The following is a 26,570-nucleotide window of genomic DNA, read 5'->3' as shown; positions in this document are numbered from 1 at the left end:
AGGGTGAGATCTATAGAGCGCACTCTGACTTTGCTTAGATTTAAGACTGAGTTAAAACGAGACAGAGCTATATCTCTCACATAAATCTGTCTCGTTTTAACTCAATCCTAAGTCTGAGCCAAGTCAAAGCTCTATAGATCTCAGCCTAATTCACACTAAATTGTATATGCAAAAGTTTGTTTGTGTGAGTCTACTGGACGGATTTGGCTGAAATTTGGAATGAAGGTATATTATTCCCTGGATTAAAGTAGGCTAATTTTTATCCCGGAAAATCAAAGCTCCAATGGCATTTTACAAAATCTAGATCCACACGGACGAAGTTGCGGGCGGGCTAAGTAAATAAAACTAGAGTTATCAAGAAAATAAATACAATAATATATTGTTTAACTTTATGTAACTATTAATAAAACGGTAACAAACAAAACCTTAAAACTATCACCAACTTAAATATAGTATTTTTAAGAAATTGTATTGCCTGCTTTGTGATACAATGGCGCCGATTATGTTGTCTTTCTCTAAACTAACTCTAGTCTAAATTTTAGAGTATCTGCATCCTTTTCTTTTTAATATTGCTAAAAAAGGACTGAACATGAATTTTACATTTAAAGACTAAATTTTAGTGCACGCAACAAATTTAAACAATGGGCTCGCGACTGGCAGCTAAAGTCTCGAGGTTTGCCGGCTCTAAATTAAAGCACAATGACAGAATTTCTATAGAATCGTGACCCATTTTATTATATATAAAACTTGTTTACACATGCTTTATGGAGCATTTTGTTGCTGTTTCATCACTGATAACTAAACATAGAATTTAACACCTCTAGAACTTGCGGTTTTTCATTAAATCTACATATGTTTAAGTCACAATGATTCTAGGTTATATATGCAATTTACCTATAATATTGTGAAACTAAATGGAAACTAATAAAAACATCCGCACGTTTAAAATCACAATTTTTAATTTTTAAGTGGTTATTTAATACTAGGATAGTTATCATTAATTTATATTGTGTGTAAATAGGTGGGCCAGGATCTGTCATTCTCTTTTAAAACTGTCAAACTGTGTCTGTCTTTTTTATATTACATTAGTATGAAGAGGATGCAAATACTATAAAATTTAGGTGTGCTCAGAATCAGTACCGTTGTGCATACAAACAAGTCAAGCACATAAAACTTCTCAGCTGGAACAGCTCAGTTTGAGGCCGTAGGACCAGCTCGGTGGTTGAGAGGAGTAACCGAGCATTTCTGCCTCTTTATTGACTGAGTACGGCTCTTTGAAGATCTTTAGCAGCAGTCGCACCTTTAAAATAACGATTATATTTGTAAAATGTTTTTTGAGTTCTGACTTAAGGCCTGTATTTATAAAATTATTTTTTGAGTTCTGATTTAAGGCCTGCATAGACGAGGGAAAATTAAATAAATAAAAATAAAAATCTGGCGAGAGTTGGAGGAGGTCTTTGCCGCGAGGCACTCAGAGTTAAGAGACTTTTTGTGATGCAAACGACTGTAATATAACCAATAAGAAAAAATTGTACACTCTGAAATAAAGGCTATTTTTATTTTTATTTGTAGGCCTTTATAAGGCAACAATGGCACAGAGACAGACAGATAGACAAAGCAGTTAAACTTAGCACCCCTGTTTTGCGTCGGGGCAGAGTGAGGGAATTGTCGGTTTCGATCCTGAATCGACGATATGTCAAATATTATGCTATGGTGACGTAAAATCAACGAAAAGTAGGGCGTCAAATGTACTAAGTTTGCTAGAACTTCCCTAACTGTCGTAAACTGTACTAGGGGTGACGTGAAATCAAAGCCGTTTCATAGCCTAGCAAATGTGGGTATAGTCCGTATAAAATCACTTCTCACGTGCCATTTTAACTCGGGTCAACTGTCATGTCGGTTCACCTTTAAAATAAGTACTAAAACATGAAACTTGTCACATAAAGTCAAAATGGCGAGTGAAGTCATTTTTTACGCATTATAACATTAGACTCCTGCCAGTGTAAGAGAAGCCTCGACGTTTTGTTACAAGTTTCCTAACTGTCATGAACTGTGGTTTGGGTAAAGCAAATAGATACCTTGTGGAAGTCGTTGTTGTCTGCATCGGCAATGGCCTCCTGCAACATCCAGTTTCTGGGCACGTACAGGGGGTTCACTTTCGACATGCGCTGACGACGGCTCTCTTCACTCACTGCCATAAATGAATGAAGACCATCAGGATTACGAGGCCAGAAGCAAGCATAAAATGTGAGAGAGATAGATTTACCAACAAACCAAATGACAGAGACAAAAATCCTCAGTGGGCGTTAACCATTTTGATACACCAATCAATTGTATCAGTACCCTTATTATAAATGTGAAAGTGTGTTTGTTCGTTGGTTTGTCCTTCAATCACGTCGCAACGGTGTGCCCGCGACTTCGTCCGCGTGGATTTAAGTTTTTTTAAATCCCGTGGGAACTCTTTGATTTTCCGAGATAAAAAGTAGCCTATGTTCTTCCCCAGGATGCAAGCTATATCTGTACCAAATTTCGTCAAAATCGGTTGAACGGATGGGCCGTGACAGGCTAGCAGACAGACACACTTTCGCATTTATAATATTAGTATGGATTTTGAATAAACCATTTTATTTGATTGGATTTTTAGATTTTTTGTAGATAAATACCCACCATTTTCTTTCTGTAGCCTGTCAGTGTATTTGTGGACCCACTTGAGCCAGCCCTTGGCTTTGCACACTTTATTCAGTGACCATTTTGCCTCGAGCGCGGCGGTGTCTGACAGCTTTGTTACATCTAGCTGTAATACGGTATTTGACAACCAGTCAAATCAGTTACTTTTTATCAAACGTGAATATGCGATATTCTATGAAATACTGGAATATGACGTCACATCATAATGACGTACTTTTTTAGTTTAATCTATAAGTAATATCTCTAATAAATAATTAAAAAATTGATAATTTAAAATGGTTATTCCAATCAAAACTAACAAAGGATGTGGTTTTTCGTATTTTGATGGAACCATCTATTCAATAATCACTGAGAAATAATTTATTTTTGGGATGATGATGATGATGATGATGATAAATTATTTGTAAGTGATAATTGATTATTATTAAATTAGAGCCTTACAAAATTAGTAAATTCTACGTCTGCTGCTAGTTTTTAGTTTGCTAACCATTTAAAATTACCGATTTAACAGCCTCAGATACCGATTCAGAGCCTCAATAGGTCAACCGGTATAGGAGTGGACTGCAAACCGAAAGGTCGACGGTTCAAACCCAGCCCGTTGCACTGTTGTCGTACCTACTCCTAGCACAAGCTTGACGCTTAATTGGAGAGGAAAGGAGAATATAAGTCATTTAAAATGGCTTATATTCTTAAAAAAAAAAAAACTGCGTCAAATGTTTATGACGTCACATCTATGTATTTCAATAAGCGAGCGTTTTAACGTTTGATAAAAGTATCTGAATAGGGTCTTGGACTGTAGTAATAAAATAATCTGATGTTTTGTATAGCGGTAGATTATGGAACTAGAATTCATTATTAAAGAGAATAATTTGAAAAAAACCACGATTTTTATTTATTTATAACATGAACTAAAGCTGTACGGAAGGTTAATATGACGTCACAATGCATAAACGACAAATATTTTTAACGTAAAAATAAGAGTAATTTCTGCGGGAAAGTCGTTAACGCCCTGTGACGTCATTAATTGACGTTGTGACGTTGTGACAATGTGACGTTGATAATTATGTTACGATTTTTTTTTTTCAAATGAATTCTAGCCGCATAAACTACCGCTATACAAAAAATCACATCATTTTTAACAGACTTCAAAAAAAGGAGGAGGTTCTCAATTCGTCGGAATCTTTTTTTATTACTAAACGATACCCCTATTGACTATAGTACGCGACAGGTCGAGAAGGCCACCCCGGTGGGGATGCCTCGCCCACCCACCCACACAGCTCCCGCGCTAACCCGGTGCGGGATAGTGCGGGACGTCGCCCCCCCCCCCCCCCCCCCCTCCTCATACCCCGATTTCCATCTCGACCTATCGCGTACTAATAGTAATTAGTATTCATCATCGCTATCGCATCACTGCTGGATATAGGTCTCTTGTAGGGACGTCCAGAGTCCAGACACCACGGTCTTTTAATTTTTTTTGGTAATTATTCATTTGTTTAGTAATTAAATTAAACTATCGAACTCCAAACGTATAGCCTAACCTAAATGATACTATACACAATTTCTTTTTATTATCGATGTATCCTCGTAGATACATCTTCCAAAAATTGTTATTAAATAACAAAAACATTGACTTTACATATATATTACTTCGTAAGTTACTTCGTCATTTATATCGATGTGTAATAATTTATGATTTGTTATAGTATTATATCTCTCTAACGCCCTAGCTCTCCCCCGCGGGCTTAAGTCATTTAGCGCCATCTATCTTTAATTTTAATCGACATAAAAATGTGCTATTGTATAAAATCCGATACAATTTCTATGGAAAAGCTAATTCACATTCTGACAATATTATTATCATACATGGAACGAAAACATTCGATTGTTATTTGACTAAGTATATTATGTATTGTACATTAGAGAATTTAAAGTTAACTTTGATTATTAAAAAAAACGGTTACGTGCGAGTCCGACTCGCACACGAAGGGTTCCGTACCATCTGCATCGTACAAGATATAACACTTTTATGTGCAACACTGCAAGTTAATGACTGACAGCGCCATCTACATGTAATTTAAGTAAACTAATTATTTGTTCATGAACACATTTTCATGAACATGATTTTACCTAATACCTACGCCCTCGAAACTCGTATGTGTAGACATTATATTGAAAGTTTAAATAAAACTCAAATAATTATGAAAAAAATTGAATATTAATTATCGTTACATGCAATTTATAAATGGACAACTCATGAAATAAGCATGAACGCGGACCAATCAGAAGACAGTAAGCTCTTAACTCCCATAAGAACAAAATTGAATTTTGTTTGCACTATCCTAATCCTAATGGATGCTGTGATAGCCTAGTGGTTAGGACGTCCGCCTTCTAATCGGAGGTCAGGGGTTCGATCCCGGGCACGCACCTCTAACTTTTCGGTTTTAATTAATTAAATATGATTTGGTTTAACAGTGAAGGAAAACATCGTGAGGAAACCTGCATGCCTGAGAGTTCTCCATAATGTTCTCAAAGGTGTGTGAAGTCTACCAATCCGCACATGGCCAGCGTGGTAGACTATGGCCAAAACCCTTCTCACTCTGAGAGGAAACCCCTTGCTATGTAGAGAGCCGGCGATGGGTTGATCATGATGAATCCTAATCGCGATTTTCGTTTTTCTAATGAAAATATCATTACCTCGGCCAGTTGTCGGAATGTACATGTGAAGTCGGCCGAAGTGCTTTGCATCATGTCGAGCAAATCCTTTATGAAGGACGAGGCGCCATCTTGGATTTCTTTGAGACCGAGTTTTGCAAGATATGTTTTTCTGTAAAATCATCTAAATATATAAAAGGAAAATTTGACTGACTGACTGACTGATCTATCAACGCACAGCTCAAACTACTGGACGGATAGGGCTGAAATTTGCCATGCAGATAGTTATTATGACGTAGGCATCCGCTAAGAAAGGATTTTTGAAAATTCAACCCCTAAGGGGGTGAAATAGGAGTTTGAAATTTGTGTAGTCCACGAACGGACGAAGTCGCGAGCATAAGCTAGCTAACAATAAGATGACTTACAAAACTTGATTGTTTACATATTCAGGCAGCGTGGCAATGCCAGCTTTAATCTTGGCTTTATCCTCTTCTGATAATATCGGATCCAAAGCTTCCGCGAATTTCCCCAAGTTCCATACAAGTATCTGCAACCAATTTATTTATAACTAGCTTATGCTTATTAAATCCCTGCGACTTCGTCCGCGTGGATTTAGGTTTTTAAAAATCCTGTGGGAACTACTCAATTTTCCGGGACAAAAAGTAGCCTATGTCCTTTCCCGGGAAGTAAGCTATCTCTGTACCAAATTTCGTCAAAATCGGTTGAACGGTTGAGCCGTGAAAAGCTAGCAGACAGACAGACAGACACAGTTTCGCATTTATAATATTAGTATGGACTAGCCGCCTAATAGTCGATTCAAATTTTTTAAATTTTTCCCTCCGTAAGAACCATCCCCGTACTTCAAGGAATATTATAAAAAAAGAATTAGCGAAATCGGTTCAGCTGTTCTCGAGATTTGCGATCAGCAACACATTTAGCGATTCATTTTTATATATAGAGAATAGTCTCAGTGAAGAGGAGTTAGTATAGGGTTCTCTGTTATGCAATCCCATATAAATGACAAGGACACAAAACACAGTGGAAGTTAACTATTTTGAGGCCCCAACCAATCACAAACATGTTTTCAAAACATTCTAAATTCAATTCGAAAATGTTTGCAAAAAACATTGGTAATTCAATTCAAAAACAGTTTCTTTTGTGTCCGGATGGTGACTCAAAATGGTTAACACCCACTGATTTTTATATCTTTGTCATTTGTAAGGGATTACGTAACAAGAGAGCCCTATAACAAAGTGAACTAGAGTGAGGGAACTCTCGGTTTGATCCTGAATCGACGATATGTCAAATATTAGGCTATGGGTGACGTGAAATCAAAGAAAAATTGACGATTCATAGGTGACGTCCAAGCCTCGACGTTTCGTTACAATGGGAACTGTCGTGAACTGCGCCTATACTAACATTCCTCCGTGGATAGATTATAAGTTGTAACTCGTCCAGTACCCGTAGTACAAGATTTTACGTCTCACCAAACCAAACCAAATTCGAGAGTCGAAATACTTCCGCGTTACAGTAAACTGGATCTTAAATGCCTTGTTTTAAAGCTCAAGTTTGTCTACACTTCTACAGCCAGCGCTCCAAGCGGAAACATTGCGAAACTAAAATCAGTGGCATTGAATTTTGACTTCAATTCAAGGCTGTTTAGGTCCATTTTACTGTAACGCGGAAGTATTTCGACTCTCGAATTTGGTTTCGTTTGGTGAGACGTAAAATCTTGTACTACGGGTACAGCCCTCAATCAAGGTTGTGGGCACAGCCACCCGAAAATCGGCCAATTGCGAGTCGGAGTATGAATTCGCTCATGATCGACATCTTTGTGTATATTTAGGAGAGCTAGACCGGGTTTTCTGTGCCATTGAGGCAAGCAACAAAGATTTTACTCTGCAGAGTAGAAAACAATCTCTCTGCGGTAGCTACGCAGACTGGGAGAGTTGTTTTTTATTTTATTTTATTAAGGCATTGGATATAACCTATATTACCAGCCTATCGATCTGAATAGACTGTGAAAGTGTAACGTCACAAGTCTATTAGGGTTGTGAGCATGCCCATTGTGCCCACAACGCTGGATCCGCGCTTGAACTCACCTCAGGTTGCTTGTTGAACGCGTATCTGCCCATGTCGTCGGAGGAGTTGGGCACGTAATGCTCGTAGTAGTGGTCCATGAAGCCATACGGCCCGTAGTCTATGGTGTCGCCCAGGACGCTGATATTGTCTGTGTTCAGAACGCCGTGCGTGAAGCCTACACCTGCAGTCAAGGAAAATACAAGCCCTTTAAAATTAAAATAAATAATTACAATCATTCTTGTAAGTGTTACGTGTCCGAATCGGACTTGCACTTGACCTGTTTTTTTTTTAATCAATCAATCAATCATTTATTTATTTTGCTCAGATATGGTAGATACATGTATATAAAAAAAAAACTTTTTTATTCGTATAAACTTTTACAAGTACTTACGAATAGGGATGCATCTACCACTAGTTCGGAATGGTGTATTATTTACATGGGGTCTTAGAAGGTAGGTTTTGTTTTTTTTTTGGTTTATTCCTTTGGTAGATATTTTTTATTTGATTTTTTTTGGTAGATATTTACCTTGCCAAGTAGCCACCATGTCCAAATTCGTGTGAGCCACCTCTGAGAACCACTTGACATATTTGTCTGCATCATTCATATCGATGTGCGGAAAATGGTGCTGCAATAAATTGAAGGATACAAATTATAGCATGAGCGAAGCGAGCTCGACTATAGGGTATTATACACCAAACGAAAAAATTCTAAAAATGTATAAACAAGATGATGCAATAAGTAATGGAAAAAATATGTTGATTTCAATTTATAATATTATATTATAAATCATTAAAAAAAATACTTTATCATCTGTTCTACAAATATTCGAAGTGCACGATACTATAGGCGCGTTCTTGCCGCGCCATACCGCTATAAGTCCTATTGCGCCATACGTTATGTTAGTAGCTACCTTGATGATGAAGTCAGCGAGGGTTTGAGCGAGCTGTGGCTCTTTCCTCTTGAGCAGTATCTCGAAGGAGCCGAGGCGGTACCAGGCGCGCGCGACGCGCATCACTATGGCGGCGCGTTCTTGCCGCGCCATACCGCTATAAGTCTTATCGCGCCATACTTTGTGATCGTCGCTCACTGAGGATGTGTAAGACGGTTTAAAGTTTCGCATTTCTATTTAGTTTATTATCTTGTGGATAGGTTGTAAATAGGATTTATATTTTAGCCAAGCGAAGCTGTGGGCGGTCGCTAGTCACTACCCATATTACAAATTAGGAAGTGTGTTTCTTTGTTGGCTTATTGGTTTGTCCTTCAATCATGCCGCAACGGGACAACGGATTGACCTGATTCCTGACATGGATATAGTTGAAGAGAGAGTAACACAGGCTACTTTTTATCCAGAAAATCAAAGAGTTCTCACGAGATTTAAAAATATCTAAATTCACGCGGACGAAGTCGCAGGCATCAGTTAGTCACATCACATTAATAGTATCAAGGTGAAAGCTTGTGTGTGTTCATTTGCGTGCTTGCCTGTGTGTGTGTTTGTTATTCTTTCACACAAAAACTACTGGACTGGACGGATTTGGCTGAAATTTGGAATGGAGATAGAATTCACCATTTATTAACACATAGGCTACCCGTAAAATCCTGCATCAGTGGATCCCGCAGGATTGTTTAAACTGATAACCACGCGGACTAAGTCGCGGGCATCAGCTAGTTTCATATAAACAAATCCATCTTACCCACCAAACCAGCCGCCCTCGTGGTGGGCACTCCCAAGTGGTGACAGGCTTCGCTGGCGACCATCTCCCTAACGGATGAGCGCAGCACCGCTCGTCCGTCTCCGAACCTCGAGTATGGAGTCTCCCCTGACCCCTTCAGCTGAGGCTGCCAACATTCCCCTTTGCTGGAGTTGCACAAATATGCAAATTATGAAAAAAAAAACCAGCCAAGTGCAGGTCAGGCTCGCGCACCGAGCGTTCCGTACTACAGTCGTATTTTTTCGACATTTTGGACGATAAATCAAAAAGTATAAAAATAAATAAATAACTGTATTAGAATCCACAAGTGAAGCCATTTCATATGATACCCCACTTGATATAGTTATCTTACTTTGAAAACTGAAAATACTAATTATTAGTTCATGACCACAATTTAATTTTTTTTGTGTGATGTAACCACAAATTTACAGTTTTCAGATTTTTCCCATGTCTGCTATAAGACCTACCTACCTGCCAAATTTCATGATTGTAGGTCAATGGGAAGTACCTTGTAGGTTTCTTGACAGACAAAAAAGTGATCCTATAAGAGTTCCGTTTTTTTTTCAGGTACAGAACCCTAAAAAAGATTTTTTATTCAAATAAACCTTTCGGGCGCCTTCAAATTAGCAGCAAAGTGCGCGTCAGTTCATCGATCGAAATTATACAGGGTGTAACCAGAACGCTTCTTCTTTCTTCATTCTGGCCTGGTTTCCACACTTAAACGTTTCCGTCTGTTGTGCGTGCATCTAACCAGAACGCTATCAAAAACTTAGCGTTACTGTTATACTACCTAAACACAATCCAATACCAATCACCTCATTTTGTAGTTTTAGTGATTTAGTATTTTTCAAACCCACAATGTGTAGCGTGCAAAACCCCCCTACGAACCAGCATTGACTCAGAGTGATGCTCCAAGCTTTACGCTTAGTTGGAGGGAAGGGAAATATTAGTCGGCATGATAAACTTGCCTAATATTCTTTTGAAAAAAAATATTTATCCTGCCTACCTGTTGACATATTCCCCAAGTATGTGGGCTCTCCCATCACCCAGCTGGTCAGCCCAGAATCCAAATTGGTAACCTCCATACCTATAATAAAAATCAAGAGACCTCATTGTAATAGGTTCTCAAATGCATAATAAACAAAATATTAGCTGCAAACTTTTAAAGTCAACAAACAAGCAATTATGGTTGACTTCAAAAGTTTCTTTAACTAAATCTAACATATTTAATTTTTACTTGTTCCTAAATTCTACAAAAAGCTTCAGGACCTAGAAGTTAATATCCCCATAGAATTTTTAAAAACCTAAATGCATATATGAACAAAGTTCCTGACATCAGCTAGGTTTTTAATTTAATAAATTAACCACTCATAGCTAAAATTTTGAATCAAATTACAATATTACCTATGAGAAACAGTCAATCCGCCTTCAGGCAAGTACTTCCCTGCTAGAAAGTTCACGAACTCCTCTGTCTCCGCCACCTTAGGGTCCAAGTCCAGGATATCTGACAAGGCTTCCTCCGACACACACACTAGATGCAGCTTGCCTGTTAGAGGTTCTGTGGGTACCTGTAATGTAAACCCAGTGGTAGATCCTGGTCAAAGACTGACCAGATTAAAACTAAGATTATCCAATCCAATTTTTAAGAAACAGACATACTTTTGAAAAAACAGCATTTTTAACAGCTACTGGCTCATTATACTGAGGGTTTTCATCAATAGGCAGCTCTGCATAGCTAGGCGACGATCGAAACTTCCACTCTTTGAAATCTGTTAGCTTTGCCATGGTCGACACGGTGAACTTGGTATCTTGGAACAGCGGCACTAATACGCAGAATGCGCGCTTCATTTAGATCATAGCTTACACTAGTACATCTTACACTTAATTATAAATACTTATTCAACTAAATTACGGCAACACAAATAACTGTTTGTATTTGTCAATAACTTTTTGCGTAAGTGCAATCGGCAGGGCTATTGTCTAAAACCTGCATCAATCATTATTACAATCTCAATTGTTCTGATTGGCTGAATTTGTGCGATTCTTGTTGCAACAATGCATTGTGGCCAATAGTGAGCGAGCATTAACCAATCAGAGATGATTGCGATCGTGACATTGTAGCTTTCAAACAACCGCGGTAGGGCCACAGAAGAGTGTACTACAGTACGTAGGGATGTTCCACTTTATATAATCAGTTATCACAATGAGAATTTGAGATGAGGTTGTAGGAAACTACGGGATAGGAAACTGGAAACATGATTGATAATTATTCAATTAAAATCAATGGAAAATTTCTAAAATTATCACTTTACAGCTGTTTTTGACAGTGACAAACACTGACAGCACCTGACAGGACTTGACTGCTTGACAGGCCAACAGATAAAGAACAATAATTTGTCAATGTCACGTTGATATTAAACGGCTTTGGATTCTAACTCTTGCACCTCCTGCTTATACAGAGAATATATACGATTTAGGTTTAGAACGTTACAAAAAAATAATGAGCCACTCAACATTTAAAAAAAACGATCTGTAACTGTCTGAGGTAACTGTAAATATATCGTCTCATTAGTGATATCATTTAAGGTCAACTCAGATTACAGAAGCAAAGCCATCAGGATTTCATCAATAAACAAAAAAAACTAGGAAGGTAAACGACAAAAAAAACACCACATATCACATAAAAACTATATTTTATACAAATCACAAATACAGTACGAACAGCCTTAAATCAAATCAAACGCCCTTGTATAAATATATGTACATCTGTACATATACAGGGAGGTCCCACCACTCCCACCTAATAGTGAGTGAGTGACGTCAAAAAAAATGATTCCTCGTACCTATCAGTGAATGTTCAGCTACTTTCAGTAATTCATCGTGAGATTTCTGAGGGACACAAGTGCACTACAGAGTTTAACACTTAAGAAACAGCATGTTTACAAAATAAATGCTCGGAAAACCACAAAAATAATTTAACACCTCCCTCAGAAATCTCACGACAAAACACCTAAAACCGCTGAACGTACGAGATACGAAGATAATTTTTTTTTGCTTTGGACGTCACTATTGGGACCTTCCTGCTTAGAAAAACTGCTCCCCGATTGGTAAGAAAAACGTATTCATCGTAATCGACAGCAAATTCTGCCCCTAGATTGGTTCAATTCGCTGTTCACCTTTTCCCATAGGAAATCAAGGGGCAGAATTCGCTACGATCACGTTAAGGATGAATACGTTCTTTTTACACGATTTGGGGGTTTGATCCATCTATCAATGTAGACGGAGTAAAAAATCTAGACAAAGAAACGTTTGCTTTCTCATTCCCACTAAAAAAGAGAGCACAGATAAAGTTACTAATGTGATAAACAGAGACGCAGCTAACCTATTTTTTGTCCCTTATCGTGTAACCGCATTTTTTTCAAGGAATACAACTTTAGTTGCAAAAACAAACTTTGAGAATTCGTGGCATCATTGTATTTCTCATTAGTTAATTACTTGTTTTCACATAAAAAAACGTTTAATACAAATATTGTTGATCGGTTAATACAAATATTGACTACTAAACAATGGTAATTGTCGTGTTATTCATCGTTACGTCGTGCTATCGCTATCTCAGACGCGGTTACACAGTACTTTAGTCTAGCTTTTTAGTCAGTCTACGTCTATCAACCACTCCCTTATCTATCAACTTCATCATTCGCATCTTCTCTTTGGGGGTAGTCCTCAAAAACCTTAAGAATCGCTTGACAATATTCCTTTTCCTCCATAAACGTGTTATCTTGTAACTCGGGATGTTTCAAGTGATTTTCTAGTACATTCTTGAGGTCTAAGCTTGGGTCCCTGCACTGCTGGAGTATGGTGGGGTCGAGTCCTTCCAGTAAACTTTCAAGGATGCTGAGTAAGTGCTCAGAGTTGTCATCTCGTCCTGATTTGATTTGTTCTGTGATTACTTTCACTAGGTTCAGTTGGATGAATTTTTCTGAAAATTAGTACCCATATTATAAATGTGAAAGTGTGTTCGTTTGTTGGTTTATTGGTTAGTCCTTCAATCACGTCACAACGGAGCAACGGATCGACGTGATTTTTTGAATAGGTATAGTTTAAGACCTGGAGAGTGACATAGGCTACTTTTTATCTCGGGAAATCAATAAGTTCCCACGGGATTTTTAAAACCTAAATCTACGCTGGCATCAGCTAGTAGAGATATAAATCGATATCTGGCTTTTAAATCTAGAAAAACGAAAAACAGAATAAAACAAGAGTGAATAGGCATCTTGTAGGAAAACGCGTCCCATCTTAAGCCGCATCATCACTTTCTATCAGGTGTGATTGTGTTCAAGTGTTTGCCTATAAGCACAGATAATATATTACTATAAGTAATGAATAAAAAAAAATCTGAATGGAATTTTTGTATGGAGAAGAAAGGTAAGAAGTATAACCTTTAGCTTCGGCATGATGGTGGCACAGGTAGCGTATGAGGAAGGCAGCTTTGGTGCGGGCGGCGGAGTCCGGCGACTTCAGCACTTGCGCGAGCACCTCGCAGCCGCCCTGAGCCGTCAGCTCCTTGCACGCCGGCTCGAACTCGCGACTGGCACCTGGGGAACAATCACAACCATCATCAACTCATCGCCGGCACACTAATGAGTATAGATCTCCTCTCAGACAAGGGTTTAGCGTGGCGCGCTCGCGCCTTCTTTGAACGCGCAAAATTGTGCACGTTGGTCGTGTCGGTTGTATAGAACTTCTATTATGAATGATTTCTACATAATATGATTTATAGAAAAAGCCACTACTAAAAACTGCTATTTTTGAAAAATGCATATTATTGGACAAAATGCTCCTCACATGATCTCGCGCGCCCCTTCGTAACGTCGCGCCTCTAGACATGTGCCTAGTTTGCCTTAGGAATAATCCGCTTCTGAATATCACTCTCATCTACTTAACAATACTTACAAGAAATAGCCATAATGCATTTAGCCAGAGTATTTCCAGCCTCAGTACTGGCCAAGTGCAGCAACACATTAAGCACACCAGACTCAAGTGCCAGAGACTGGCACTGCGGGTTGTTCTGGCACAACTCTGCTAGAACTTGGCTGGCTTTGGCACGGACCACTTCATTCTCACTGCCATAGCAAATGGGGAAGATGGCAAAACCGCCCAGCTTGTGAAAATCTGGAAGAAATAGTACAGGTTATTATCAGTGATCAGAACATGTAACGTATATAATATATACTACTAGCGACCCGCCCCGGCTTCGCATGGGTGCAACGTAGATACTAATGTGGTGTCATTGAGGTGTCATTGCCTCGGAAACTCTGAAATGAGAGGATTTATTTTCGACCTAATTCACATTATTTCAATTTCTCTAGGGATCTCTATTTTTTTGAGAATTAAACTATAGTTATAAACCTTCCTCTTGAATCATTCTATCTATTGGTGAAAACCGCATTAAAATCCGTTGCGTAGTTTAAAAGATCCACGCGTTCATACATACATACATACATACAGATGCGAGAAGCGACTTTATTTTATACTATGTAGAGATTAATAAATATATATAAACTAGCTGACCCGGCGAACTTCGTACTGCCCAACAGTTGATTCTTTATTTTTTTAATACTTACAATTTTTCTGTTCGTAAGAACCATCCTCGTACTTCAAGGAATAATTTAAAAAAAGAATTAGCGAAATCGGTTCAGCTATTCTCGAGATTTGCGATCAGCAACACATTTAGCGATTCTTTTTTATATATAGAGATATCTATTTGATGTAATTTTTTAATTAGAAGAGCTTTATGGGTGAACCAAAATTAACCAGAGTTAAACTATTTTTAGATTTTTTTACTGCATTTAGTTTGTATCGAATTTTGTCACACTGCAAGACTCTATCGCCGCGATTTTCTAGTCCATAAAGATGGTGCCTAAGGGGTTTGGATTTGACATAGGTAATATTACCATTAGCAACATCAATGTCATCAATGAACTCCATGATATTATTGAACGCTGTCTCCACATCCTCGGGCAGGGTGTCTCCGAGTTGTATGCTGCTCATCTTCTCTGAATCCGTGAGCACCTTGATAGCGTTCTGTAGTACCTGCACTACATCTACTGTCAGACTTTTTAGGGCTTCCTCAAGGAATTTACGTCTCTGTAATATATAAAAATACCAAATTAAAATGTGTAAAAAATACATTATAGGAGAAATTCTAGTTCTCGAAGATTAAGTGTAAACAGCACTGTCAAAATATACAATGAACCAAAAGCTTATACCAAATTAAACTTTTGGTTCAATGTATATCATGGATTTCTGCAATGTAACGCCTGATTTTATACAGCACTGCCAAAGACAAAAAGCAAGACAGCTACAGATACTTCAACTCATCTTGGCGCGCGGCTCTAAGTGTGCGTGAAGCTCGTATAGAGATACAGTTACTGCGTGTGCGTGACAAGGACAACATCTGCTGCGTCACTGTCACACAAATCAAAGCTGCATATGTACAAAAACACGCGCACAAGATGAGTTGAAGTATCTGTACCAACTTTTATATAAGGCTCTAAAATACAATATTTAAGGAGAAACAGAATGAACATACAATTACTTAATATGTATAATACAAATCATTTTATATTTGCGTAGATTGAGGTAGGTACAATAGATGTTATAGTAGCTACAATCTGCCATGGAGTGGCATGCAAAATAACTTAATATTCTAATTTTACATTATTAAAATTCATGTATTAACAACAACAAAATCCAATTAACCTATTAATAATCCAATTATATTTAGTTAGCTATTATGACAAAGGCATCTGCTAAGAGAGGATTTTTGAAAATTCAACCCCTAAGGGGATGAAAAAGGGGTTTGAAATTTGTGTAGTCCACGCTGACGAAGTCACGAGCATAAGCTAGTAATAATATAAATTAATAGTACCTCTTCATCCATAGGACCTAGTTGAGAGTTTTCCGGTGCATCTTCTGCTTTGGTAGCCTCCATGGCAAAACGCAGGAGACCCTGAAAATTATACAATATCAGGATTATAAACAGTCCAGAGATTTACACAGAATTTAGTGACTGTGATACACTATTACCAAGATGTGAGTCAACTTTCTAGGAGTAGCTAAGAAATCCAATATCTATTAAAGATGGGCGTTATTGGCTATTTACGGCAACGGTTATTCAACAGTTACTTAGTTTCAATACCGATATTGTTAACCGTTGCTGAATATCGGTATCAGAGTTGTGTTTCAACTAATTTAATATGCGCAACGCGCAGCGGTTTCCGTAGTAGTAACTAAGCTAGCTGCCGTATCAATACCGTCTGTATAGCTAGCGCGCGCATATTCACTAAAATAAAACCAATTTTACTTTCATGAATATCGTGAAGTAATCACAACCTTAAGTTCATAGCAGTAAAGTTTAATTTGATCATTGACATAGGTCAAACTATAGTGGACGCCTGCAGGAATAGTTTGCCACAGTCCAGTTAACCAAAAACATTTCATGAAGATTGATAAACCAAAGAGGACCTTATCTCTATTACTCTAAGGCTAACTGGATTTAGAATGATAGATCAAAGTGTAATGGACAAGTACTTGTACAGTTAAGCCTTAGCGTAATAGAGATAAGGTCGGCTTTGGTTTACCAAGTTCTTAGTTACTAAGCCGGTAGCCAATAACCGCTCCTTCTCAGCATTCAGTGAAAGAAAGAAAGAGAAGGCATAATTATTGCGTTTCTAGTTACCAAAAGACCAAACAATGCATTGTCAGTTGCCAGTTGGCAGTGTTGCGTTGTCAGGTGGATCGTCATAGATGATAACTGAAAACCGTTGCTAGCTACGACAATAACGCTACGGTACGCTATGGGCATGGCAGCGGTTTTCAGTTAAGTTTAGCTATAGCGGACACATGTCTAATATCTATATCTAACCACTAGCTGATCCCCGCGGCTTCGCCCGCGTCTATATAATATAGCCTATGTCACTCAGGAATAATGTAGCTTTCTTTTGGTGAAAGAATTTTCAAAATCGGTTCTGTAGTGTAGGGTCCACTGGTAAAAGTTTATGAAATGTGCAAGCAAGTATAATATACCTACACCTAGTTACATATTATTATCACCACTTGTAATCTGTAGTTCCGGAGATTACCCCCTACAAACAAACTTAACGACATTACCTCTTTATAATATTAGTATAGAAGGTATAGATTAGTTGTGATAATTAGCCAAAGACCCCTCTAGCACAGACTTAAGTAGTCTTACCTTCCAAGCTATTGGTTCACTAACTCAGTGTCTAACACTGAATGATAGCCACGGAGCTTATCATTTACTAGCTTATACTCGCGACTTCATCCGCGTGGACTACACAAATTTCTAACTCCTATTTGACCCCCTTAGGGGTTGAATTTTCAAAAATCCTTTCTTAGTGGTTGCCTACGTCATAATAGCTATCTGTATGCCAAATTTCAGCCTGATCCGTCCAGTAGTGTGAGCTATGCGTTGATAGATCAGTCAGTCAGTCAGTCAGTCACCTTTTCTTTTTATATATTTAGATTTATAATCCATTGAAGGTTTTCTACTAAAACATTTTAAATATCACTCAATAGGGTAGCATGTAGAACCAATGTGCATAATTATTAGACATTAATAATTCGGTGAAGGAAAGTATTCTCACAGTTTAACGAAATGTATTATGTACCATTATAATTATACCATTTAGAGAAAAAGGAAATTCAGAAGAAAGTCACAATAAGTACCTGTAAATTCGTCGGTTGACGAGGCTGCACCGGCACAGGCTCCTCATTTCTAGCAGGAAACGTTAAAGCACCGGCAATGCGATTATCTACATTATTTGAACCCGCAACGGGATTATCTTCAATATTTGAACCCATTTTAATTCAGTTTGAACAAATTTTCACAACTATGTCACAGTGGAACTTAAACAGCAAGTATGGTATTAGTAAGATCTTGAATATGTGAGAACTGAGTCACCAGTCACCACAGTTAATTTAGTTAGAAGCACCTTAGAAACTTTATAATGAAAGGTAAAATAAAATTGTGAAATTTTAATTTTTTCGAATAGTCGAGAACACGAGAACGAGAAACGCCGTATTGTTGATTTTATTTTTTGCACATTGACACTTAATGACAATTGACAATTCAAATGACAAGAGACAGTGACAACTGACAGAGACATACAGTGTTTCTAGACTACTCTAGAAAATTACCACTTCTCATCCATGAAAAAAAACTGGTCAAGTGCGAGTTCGACTCGCACACAGGAGGTTCCCGTGCTACAGAAGAAGAAAAACGGTAAGAATCGCTTTTGCTAACGAACCGCAAAACTGACTTTGTTTGTAGAGGTGAGTGATATTAAATCACAAAAACTATGATATGTAGTTAGAGCGTTAATGTTATTTTCCTCTTAAATATAGATTCTTGGACCATAATTATTATTTTAGATTTTTGCGGTATTTTTTTCAACATTTTGCACGACGAATCAAAAACTATTATGCTTAAAAATAAATAAAAATCATGTACAGATAGGTAAAGTCATTTTATATTATGATACTCCACTTGGTATAGTTAGCTTAGCTGAACTGTTTTCATGAACAAACAATTATTTTAGAAAATTATTAAATACCCTCATTATTAAATATTTTAAAATATCTACTTATCCCCTTACTTCAGAAACAAAATTGCTAAAAATGGAAAATTTACCAATAAAGTGGTAAAAAGGAGGATGCTGACAGCATTATTTTATACATATTTTCAAGGTCGAAATGAATGCGATCAAGAACTGAAGTGTTACGTTCATTTTATTTAAATATCAGAATATTTTGATAAATACTATAATTATTATTAGTTTTAGTTATTTTAATTTAGTGATATTTTTAATAAATAAATCACTATTTATTTACATGCATAGTAATATTATGTTCGGTAATAAAATGAGGCTTAATTAATAAGAATAATTATTTATTTATATTAAAATAACTAGTGAATTAATTACTCATATGAAAATAAATACTTAGTGGTTTTTTTTATAAATACAAAAGTTAAAAATCTATTGAAGTAGGTACCTAATGTTTGTAGATAATATGCTTAATAGATTTTGTACATTAATATCTAGAGTATTTAGGTTATAAGCTGTGATAGCCTAGTGGTAGGACGTCCCTCCTTCTAATCGGAGGTCGGGGGTTCGATCCCGGGCACGCAGTGAAGTCGCTGATCCGCGCTTTGCCAGCGTGGTGGACTCTTACCTAAACCCTTCTCATTCTGAAAGTCCCTTGCAAAATCTATACATTTTATCCCATGCTCAATAGTGTGCCGCCGCGATGGGTCGAAATGATGATGTTGATTATGCCTTTTTTCGTAAAGAAAATCCATCATGGATACCACACCACCGGACACAATGGTTATGTCGGACTCCTACCGACTAAGAACCTCACAAAGTTCCTTTATCCCACCGCTGCTGACGACGGAGCACAAAGGACCGGCAACTCCTCGTTACTCTGCCAGCCGACGGAAGTCCGCCGAAGCAGACCCACCACTGCAAAACACCAACCTAAGCTACCTAGGTTAGGTGACCTAACTAAAACCATTAAACTATCTGAATTTAGGACTAAGAAACTACCTACCTACTTGAATTTGATTAGAATCTTGTTTTTATCTATTTATCTATTTATTTTCTGTCAATGATTTAAGCATTATAGGTATTCTATTCTAGATATGCTAGTTATACTTGGGCCGAACGGCAAAAGTTTATGAAGTATTTTTGTGTTTATTTCATAAACAGGGTTATCATTAATTAATTAAATCTATATATATATAAAAGGAAAAGGTGACTGACTGACTGACTGACTGAATGACTGACTGACTGACTGATCTATCAACGCACAGCTCAAACTACTGGACGGATCGGGCTGAAATATGGCATGCAGATAGCTATTATGACGTAGGCATCCGCTAAGAAAGGATTTTTGAAAATTCAACCCCTAAGGGGCTGAAATAAGGGTTTAAAATTTGTGTGGTCTACGCGGACGAAGTGGCGAGCATAAGCTACTAAGCTAGCCTATACTAATAAATAAAATTGAAGTGTCTGTCTGTAATTTCGAAATAACTACCCCAAATTAAGATTTTACCGTTGAACTCGAAGACTCAACAGCTTAACCCTGATGCTGTAAGGAATTGCATTCCTGAATCATGGTGATCGCACGGGATTTTTAAAGAATCATCCGTTTAAATGTTTTTACGAAATTCGGTACAGAGACACCTTGCATCCCGGGGACGGGCTTCTACGGATAGGATACTTTTTGTCCTGGAAACTCAAAAGTTCCCACGGGATTTTTAAAAACCTAAATCCACGTGACGCGGGCGAAGCCGCGGGCATCAGCTAGCTTATTACTAAAATAGGATCATGAAAGCAAAAACAAATACTTAGAAATCCCACACATCGAGAGCAAAACGGTATTTCTATGTAATCCATCTGTAAAAGTGATAAGTGATAACATTCGATAGCTTATCACTGATAACACGGTGAATGCTTCAAACATGTTTTCGTTTTGAGATCTCGCGGAAAGCGATCTGTTTTGTACATTTTATTGTTTATTTATTGTTCTAGAATTGTGTTAATTATTGTTATCAGTTTCATAATAATTTACGAATTGCGTAAATATTTTCAGTTTTAAATTTTAGTAGGAGTGATTTGCTACGAAATTTCTAGTTTCAGTGATTAAGGAAAAAGGTGAGTGCTATCTTCAAAGACGGATTAAATGTCGAGAGCGCCGTAGGCAAGCATCTTGTAGGCGCCCCTGTAGCAGCCAATTATAAAAATTACTAACTTTGAAAGAACGATAAATCGCGTATAGTCCGCGACACGTTGAAATTGCAAGCCCCGCCCACACGCACGTTATCCACGCTCACCGCGGGTTAGCTTGGGGGCTGTGTGGGTGTGGTGGCGTTTCCTCCTCGATTGCCATCTCGATCTGTCACGTTCTATAATAGTTGGCTTGATTATATTAAGTGAAAGAGTGAACACTTTGCTTATGTTAAAGAAGAGGGCGCGGTCATTCCATGATTTTGGCATAGAAACCCAACTCTACATGATCGCACGCGCCTCTTCGTAATCTCGCGCCCCTAGGGCACGTGCCTAGTTTGCCTTAGTGATATCCGCCACTGGCCTATTCTAAAGGGTTTCCGAGACGGTCAAGTGGCTTGATGGCACGCACGTAGTTTTGTTTTGGTTACTCAAGCAGCTTGATGCGCCCGTGAAGAAGCTTGTACCAGCAAAAGCCACTTTCTCATTTCTCGAACACTGTCCGAAATGTCACGTCAACCGAAAATACAAATCGTAGCAATCACGTTCAATCAAGTAACTCAAGCATCAAGCAACATTGAAAACGTTCAATTTGCTTGGCTCAAGCAAATATCTACGTGCTTGAACCAACATGTACTTTGTACAAGTACCTACGTGGCAGGCCACACGTATTTTCCGGGATAAAGTACTATCCCATTTTGCCTCCAGGATGCAAACTGTCCTTGCCCAATAAAAAGAAAAAGTTGCCTTCGCGTCATATTTTCTCAAAGTGCTAAGCACTCGATAGAGTAGATATAATGTATCTACTTACTGCCAGATTGATCATACCTACCGGCAAAAGCCGTGCCGCCAAGCGATTTACGCGTTCCGGTACGATGCCGTGTAGAAACCAAAGGGTATGGGTTTAATAAAAATTGCCATACCCCTTCCAGGTTAGCCCGCTATCATCTTAGACTGCATCATCACTTACCACCAGGTGAGATTGCAGTCAAGGGCTAACTTGTATCTGAAAAAAAAAAAAAAAAAAAAAAACCTACTGATCTTCCGTATTCTATGCCTAAGCAGGTCAAGGCCGGATCCATAATACTATTCATATTTTAATATTATAAATGTAAAGCATGTCTGTCTATCTGTTAGCTTTTCACGCCCATCTCTTCAACCCATTTTGATGAAATTTGGTACATAGAAAGCTTGGATTCCGCACTAGGCTACTTTTTATCTGGAAAATCAAAAAAATCCCATTAGTTTTTTAAAATCTAAATCCACGCGGGCGCAGCCACAAGCATCTTCTAGTAAGTCATATTGCCTAGTCTAGGTCTAGGAAGTGTTTCATGTAACGATATTTTATATGTACAAATATGCACTATTAACAGCTTTTAATTATATAACAGTTTTTTACCTAGATTTTATTTAATTTGTATAACGCGAACTCGCCATCCTCACATAAACTTTAACAGTTTCTAGAGGATGGCGAACTGTTTATTTTAAAATGTATTATTGAAATTTACGTGATCAATAAAAAAAAAAATAAAAAAAATATTCAATTCACTGTGTAAAATTATGAAATGTTCTCAATTCCAGCGATGCCGCCTCGCCAAGACCTGGTGATCCAGGTGGAGCGCGCCCAGGTCCAGTCCTCCAGGCCGCCGCCGCCGCCGCCGCCGGGGCGCCTGCAGCGCCCGCCGCACGACCACCCGGCGGGTGTACATCGACCGATCCAACATCCGACCGACCCCGCATCCCGCAAATATTACGGCGATCTATGAATAACAACGCGAGGAGACCTTAGAAAAATATAACATTACAAATCCATACTAATATTATAAATGCGAAAGTATGTCTGTCTGTCTGCTAGCTTTTCACGGCTCAACCGTTCAACCGATTTTGACGAATATTAGTACAGAGGTAGCTTGTAACCCGGGGAAGGACATAGGCTACTTTTTATCCCGGAAAATTTATGAGATCCCACAGGAATTTTATAAACCTAAATCCACGCCAACGAAGTGGCGGGCATCATCTAGTACTTAATATTACATTAAAACACTTTCAAATTCCAAAAGCGAGTCAAGTAAACCATTGTCCAGGATTTACGCAAAGCTGTTAAAAATATAGCGCTCACTGCGCTCGTCTTAGTATTCTTCACTTGCTTAAGTTTTGCTATGTAAACGTACTAAGTACCAATTTTCAAAAGCAAAAGACTGAGCTCGCTTCAGTTTGCAAATACTTAGTTATGTTACGTTACTTCTCTACATAGTATAAAATAAAGTCGTTTCCCGCTATGTGTATGTATGTATGTATGAACGCGTAGATCTTAAACTACACAACGGATTTTAATGCGGTTTTCACCAACAGATAAAGTGATTCAAGAGGAAGGTTTATAGCTATAGTTTAATTCTCAAAAAATTAGAGATCCCTAGAGAAATTGAAATAATGTGAATTAGGTCGGAAAAAAATCCTCTCATTTGAGAGTTTCTGAGGCAATGACACCACATTAGTATCTAGTGTGCTATATTACACCCATGCGAAGCCGGGGCGGGTCGCTTGTATTAGATAAATTAAGATAAAAGTAGATTAGAAATTTGTAGGGCGTTTGAACCCTGACAACTTAATAAATTATTAATTGTTATTTAATGATTTAAGACAACAGAAATAACCATCTAGCTGTAGTACCTAGCATAATTAAGAAGGTTTAATGTAAATAGTAAAATAGATGTATTACTTAAGTATCGTAAGAATTCGAGGCATTTAAGAATTAACTCGATTAATTTTTATATTTTAGAGACGACCTTAAAGGTTAAAGATTAACTTTTATTCAGACATAAGATCGTGGAAAGTTGGGTTTCGGAGTAAGAACTAAATATTCGAAAATAATACATACATATATACTTAATCTGTATGTGTTTCTATAAATAATTTATTACAATATTGATAAGGCTAGCTTGCAGTTTTATTTTATTGTAATATTAGCTTATGCGCGCGACTTCATCCGCGTGGGGACTACACTTTCAACCCCTATTTCATCCCCTTAGGGGTTGAAATCCTTTCTTAGCGGATGCCTCGGTCATAAAAGCTTCTGCATGCCACAGCCCGATCCGTCCAATAGTTTGAGCTGTGCTGGAGCTTGATAGATCAGTCAGTCAGTCAGTTTTTTTAGTAATATCGCTGTATGTACCTACCTAACTACTTACTAGTACTACGTACTATTATATATTCTGTGGTAGGTACTAATTAGAAGGGGGGGGCGTCCATAAATTACGTGAGGTTTTTGAATTTTCTGTCCCTCCCTCCCTTCCTGGTGAGATGTCATGAGATTTTATTCAACCCTCCCCTATCCCAATTTCACGTGAGATTTTTCAAAATGGTGGGTTTCTTACGTAAACGCGTTGTATTGTTATTGTAAAAGGAAAAAACATTTACAACAGTTAAGACTAGTAACAATATTGCTGAGGAGTTATAAGTGTAATAAAAATTTAACGATAGAATACTTAATCGTATTACGATTACGCTTAAGATAAATAAGCATGTATAATCCGGATTAAATGGACCAAAATAGTATAATGTTTTTTGTTTGTTTCAATCAGAAAAAAAATGCGTGATATTTGCCGAGATCCTCCCTCTCCTCCAACGTAAGATTAGATGAGATTTTGACTCGACCCCCTCTCCCCCTTAAACATCTAACGTTATGGATGCCCCCTAGGTACTCTGAAGCAAAACCATCCCAAGCTAAACTACACAGCTTGCTCATTAATAATCAGCTGCTAATGTTAGCTTACATCGCTATAACCTATGTTGTACGTCAAAATGTTAGTTTTCATTTAACGCTGGTATAAGTCCCGCAAATTGCTATTGCGCTGGATCATGTCTCATTAACATCGAAATGACGTAATTTTGACGTCATTAGTTTGGAAGTAAAAATATACCAATCATCTCGAAACTTCAGGTCTAGTGCTGGCCGTCATCAAAATTAAAACTTCATCAAAATGGCGACCACGAGCATTAGCAATTTGCGGGGACGTATACCTAGCCCTAATGTAGCCCTATTTTTCTTTGATTTCACGTCATCATAGCACAGATACCTACCTACCTACTAGGTATGACATATCGTCGATTCAGGATCAGCCCCCCCATTGTGTAAGGATAACCATTTCATGGCTATCGCATCGTCGAGAAATTCTGCCCTTTGATTGGTTGATTCGCTGTTTACATTTTTTTCACAGCCAATCAAAGGGCATAATTCTTGACGATTGCCATAGCCATGAAATGGTTATTCTTACACAATTAGGGGGCAGTTCCCTCACCTCTAGTTCACTCTGGTTCTGGTGGCTCTGAGACTGCAAAATGCATTAGAACTCGGGAGTGTTCTAAATGTAGCCATGTCGTTGCAGGCAGGTGTCATTATTCCGCGTATAATTGATTGGCAACAAAAAATAACACGCCGCACAAACCGCGGCAAGTGGAGGCGCGGAGCGGCAACGTCGCCCGATCGATCGCATGGCGATGCCAGCCCGCCGCGTGAAAGCAACATTAAAAAGTTTTACTTTACTTGTTGGGTAGTTGGGCTTACAACTTTACATGCTGACTGCTGAGTTGTTCTGCCTCTAGAGACTAAACCCGCTGTCCGAAGCTGTTACATTATATATTCTGTGGTAGGTATAGACTATAGTCAAACCAACCGGCTAAGGGTTAAAAGCCATAAAAGTTTACTAATTAGATAAAATCACAGAATAAAATAACTATTCTAAAAGGCCACAGTTAGTACAGGTTAGTACTTACACATTCAAAAAGCCAGGCTACATACGGCTGTACTATGTACCTAGGTACTCATAAGTTCATAACTGGTACTACCAACCTTCTCTAACAGCCGAAATTAATGGTAGGTACTTACTCAATCTACTTACCATCGACGGGAGCTTCATATTCGTGCCTTTGGTGTGGAGATCTTGAGGCCGTGGGACCCGGGGTCTCGAGCTCTTTTTGAGGAAATTTCGAAAAGGGTTATCGAGTCACCGGGGACCCGAGAGCTGGCAGCTACCTTGGTCAAAGAATTAGTTTGGCCATCCAAAGAGGTAATGGCTGCCAGCATCTTGGGTACAATGCCTTCGCTGCGGTGGGTCTCGAATGAGGTTTTAGATTTAATTAATTTATTTAGTTTAATTTAATGTTTGTTTTTTTAGATTTAAATTATAATTATCCTTCTTACCGGTTGTAAAATCGTTCAGTGATCTCAAATCTCTTAGTAAGGAAGTAGCAAGGTGTTATTTGTCCAAAAAAAATTACAGAATAACAGCAGCGCTAAGTGTAACTTATCGACATATTAGGTACCTACAGATAGATTGATTATATTAATTTCAGCCGTGAAATTTCGCAATTTAGGTATCGCCTCACCAGAAATATAAAAAAAACTTGCTCTCGGAGCGCCACTAGTAAAATATGTTCTCTGGTCACTAAACATATTACGTACCTACTTAGGTATATCTTGCTCTTGATCGTATAAAAATGAGTTCCCCGCGTTTTTCGCAATATGGCGAGGTGTTTTATTTTTCTGGTCAGGCTTTAAATGATTACTTATATATCCTTGACAATGTACTTATTATTTACCTATTTACCTATTTAGAATCTTAATAT

The 26,570-nt window shown here is 38.0% G+C and overlaps 2 protein-coding genes and 1 long non-coding RNA gene across 4 annotated transcripts; 1 reads left to right on the top strand and 2 right to left on the bottom strand.

Moving 5' to 3' along the window:
* Positions 1-351: 351 nt before the first annotated feature.
* On the bottom strand, positions 352-11,459 carry LOC117985382 (protein adenylyltransferase SelO-like). Of its 2 annotated transcripts, XM_034972080.2 has the most exons (13): positions 11,280-11,459; positions 10,792-11,098; positions 10,537-10,700; positions 10,139-10,219; positions 9,115-9,278; positions 8,334-8,509; positions 7,949-8,048; positions 7,443-7,603; positions 5,766-5,887; positions 5,383-5,512; positions 2,668-2,794; positions 2,079-2,191; positions 352-1,300 (listed from the first exon to the last, which is right to left on the bottom strand). In XM_034972080.2, the coding sequence occupies exons 2-13, from the start codon at positions 10,978-10,980 to the stop codon at positions 1,178-1,180; spliced, it is 1,650 nt and encodes a 549-aa protein (XP_034827971.1). In that variant the 5' UTR covers positions 10,981-11,098; positions 11,280-11,459; the 3' UTR covers positions 352-1,177. The 2 variants fall into 2 exon arrangements, with proteins under 2 accessions (XP_034827971.1, XP_069357014.1); XM_069500913.1 differs by lacking the exons at positions 2,668-2,794; positions 5,766-5,887 and having other exon boundaries at positions 10,792-11,459.
* Positions 11,460-11,806: 347 nt separating this feature from the next.
* Positions 11,807-18,257, bottom strand: LOC117984852 (hsp70-binding protein 1). The gene is made up of 6 exons (XM_034971509.2): positions 17,884-18,257; positions 16,064-16,144; positions 15,087-15,279; positions 14,086-14,304; positions 13,572-13,727; positions 11,807-13,111 (listed from the first exon to the last, which is right to left on the bottom strand). The coding sequence occupies exons 1-6, from the start codon at positions 18,016-18,018 to the stop codon at positions 12,810-12,812; spliced, it is 1,086 nt and encodes a 361-aa protein (XP_034827400.1). The 5' UTR covers positions 18,019-18,257; the 3' UTR covers positions 11,807-12,809.
* A 2,317-nt stretch (positions 18,258-20,574) lies between these two features.
* Positions 20,575-23,882, top strand: LOC138402793 (uncharacterized). The gene is made up of 2 exons (XR_011237130.1): positions 20,575-20,873; positions 22,527-23,882. It is a non-coding gene; the product is annotated as an uncharacterized lncRNA (long non-coding RNA).
* Positions 23,883-26,570: the final 2,688 nt, after the last annotated feature.

The sequence above is a fragment of the Maniola hyperantus genome, chromosome 9, assembly GCF_902806685.2.
Source record: "Maniola hyperantus chromosome 9, iAphHyp1.2, whole genome shotgun sequence".
NCBI classification, from domain to species: domain Eukaryota; kingdom Metazoa; phylum Arthropoda; class Insecta; order Lepidoptera; family Nymphalidae; genus Maniola; species Maniola hyperantus.
Note: the sequence above shows the minus strand (reverse complement) of the source record. Positions and strands in the feature narration are given on the sequence as shown.

What these genes read in the sequence shown, in the direction of transcription:
- LOC117985382 (XM_034972080.2), bottom strand. Translation starts at nt 10,980, where the DNA reads ATGAAGCGCGCATTCTGCGTATTAGTGCCGCTGTTCCAAGATACCAAG. An exon ending in GAGGGCGGCTGGTTTGGTGG is followed by an intron (nt 8,510 to 9,114) that starts GTAAGATGGATT and finishes ACACATCCTCAG; the next exon opens with TGAGCGACGATCACAAAGTA. An exon ending in CGTTCAACAAGCAACCTGAG is followed by an intron (nt 5,888 to 7,442) that starts GTGAGTTCAAGC and finishes AATTGGTTGCAG; the next exon opens with ATACTTGTATGGAACTTGGG.
- LOC117984852 (XM_034971509.2), bottom strand. Translation starts at nt 18,018, where the DNA reads ATGGGTTCAAATATTGAAGATAATCCCGTTGCGGGTTCAAATAATGTA. An exon ending in ATGCATTATGGCTATTTCTT is followed by an intron (nt 13,728 to 14,085) that starts GTAAGTATTGTT and finishes ATTGTTCCCCAG; the next exon opens with GTGCCAGTCGCGAGTTCGAG. An exon ending in CCATCATGCCGAAGCTAAAG is followed by an intron (nt 13,112 to 13,571) that starts GTTATACTTCTT and finishes ACTAATTTTCAG; the next exon opens with AAAAATTCATCCAACTGAAC.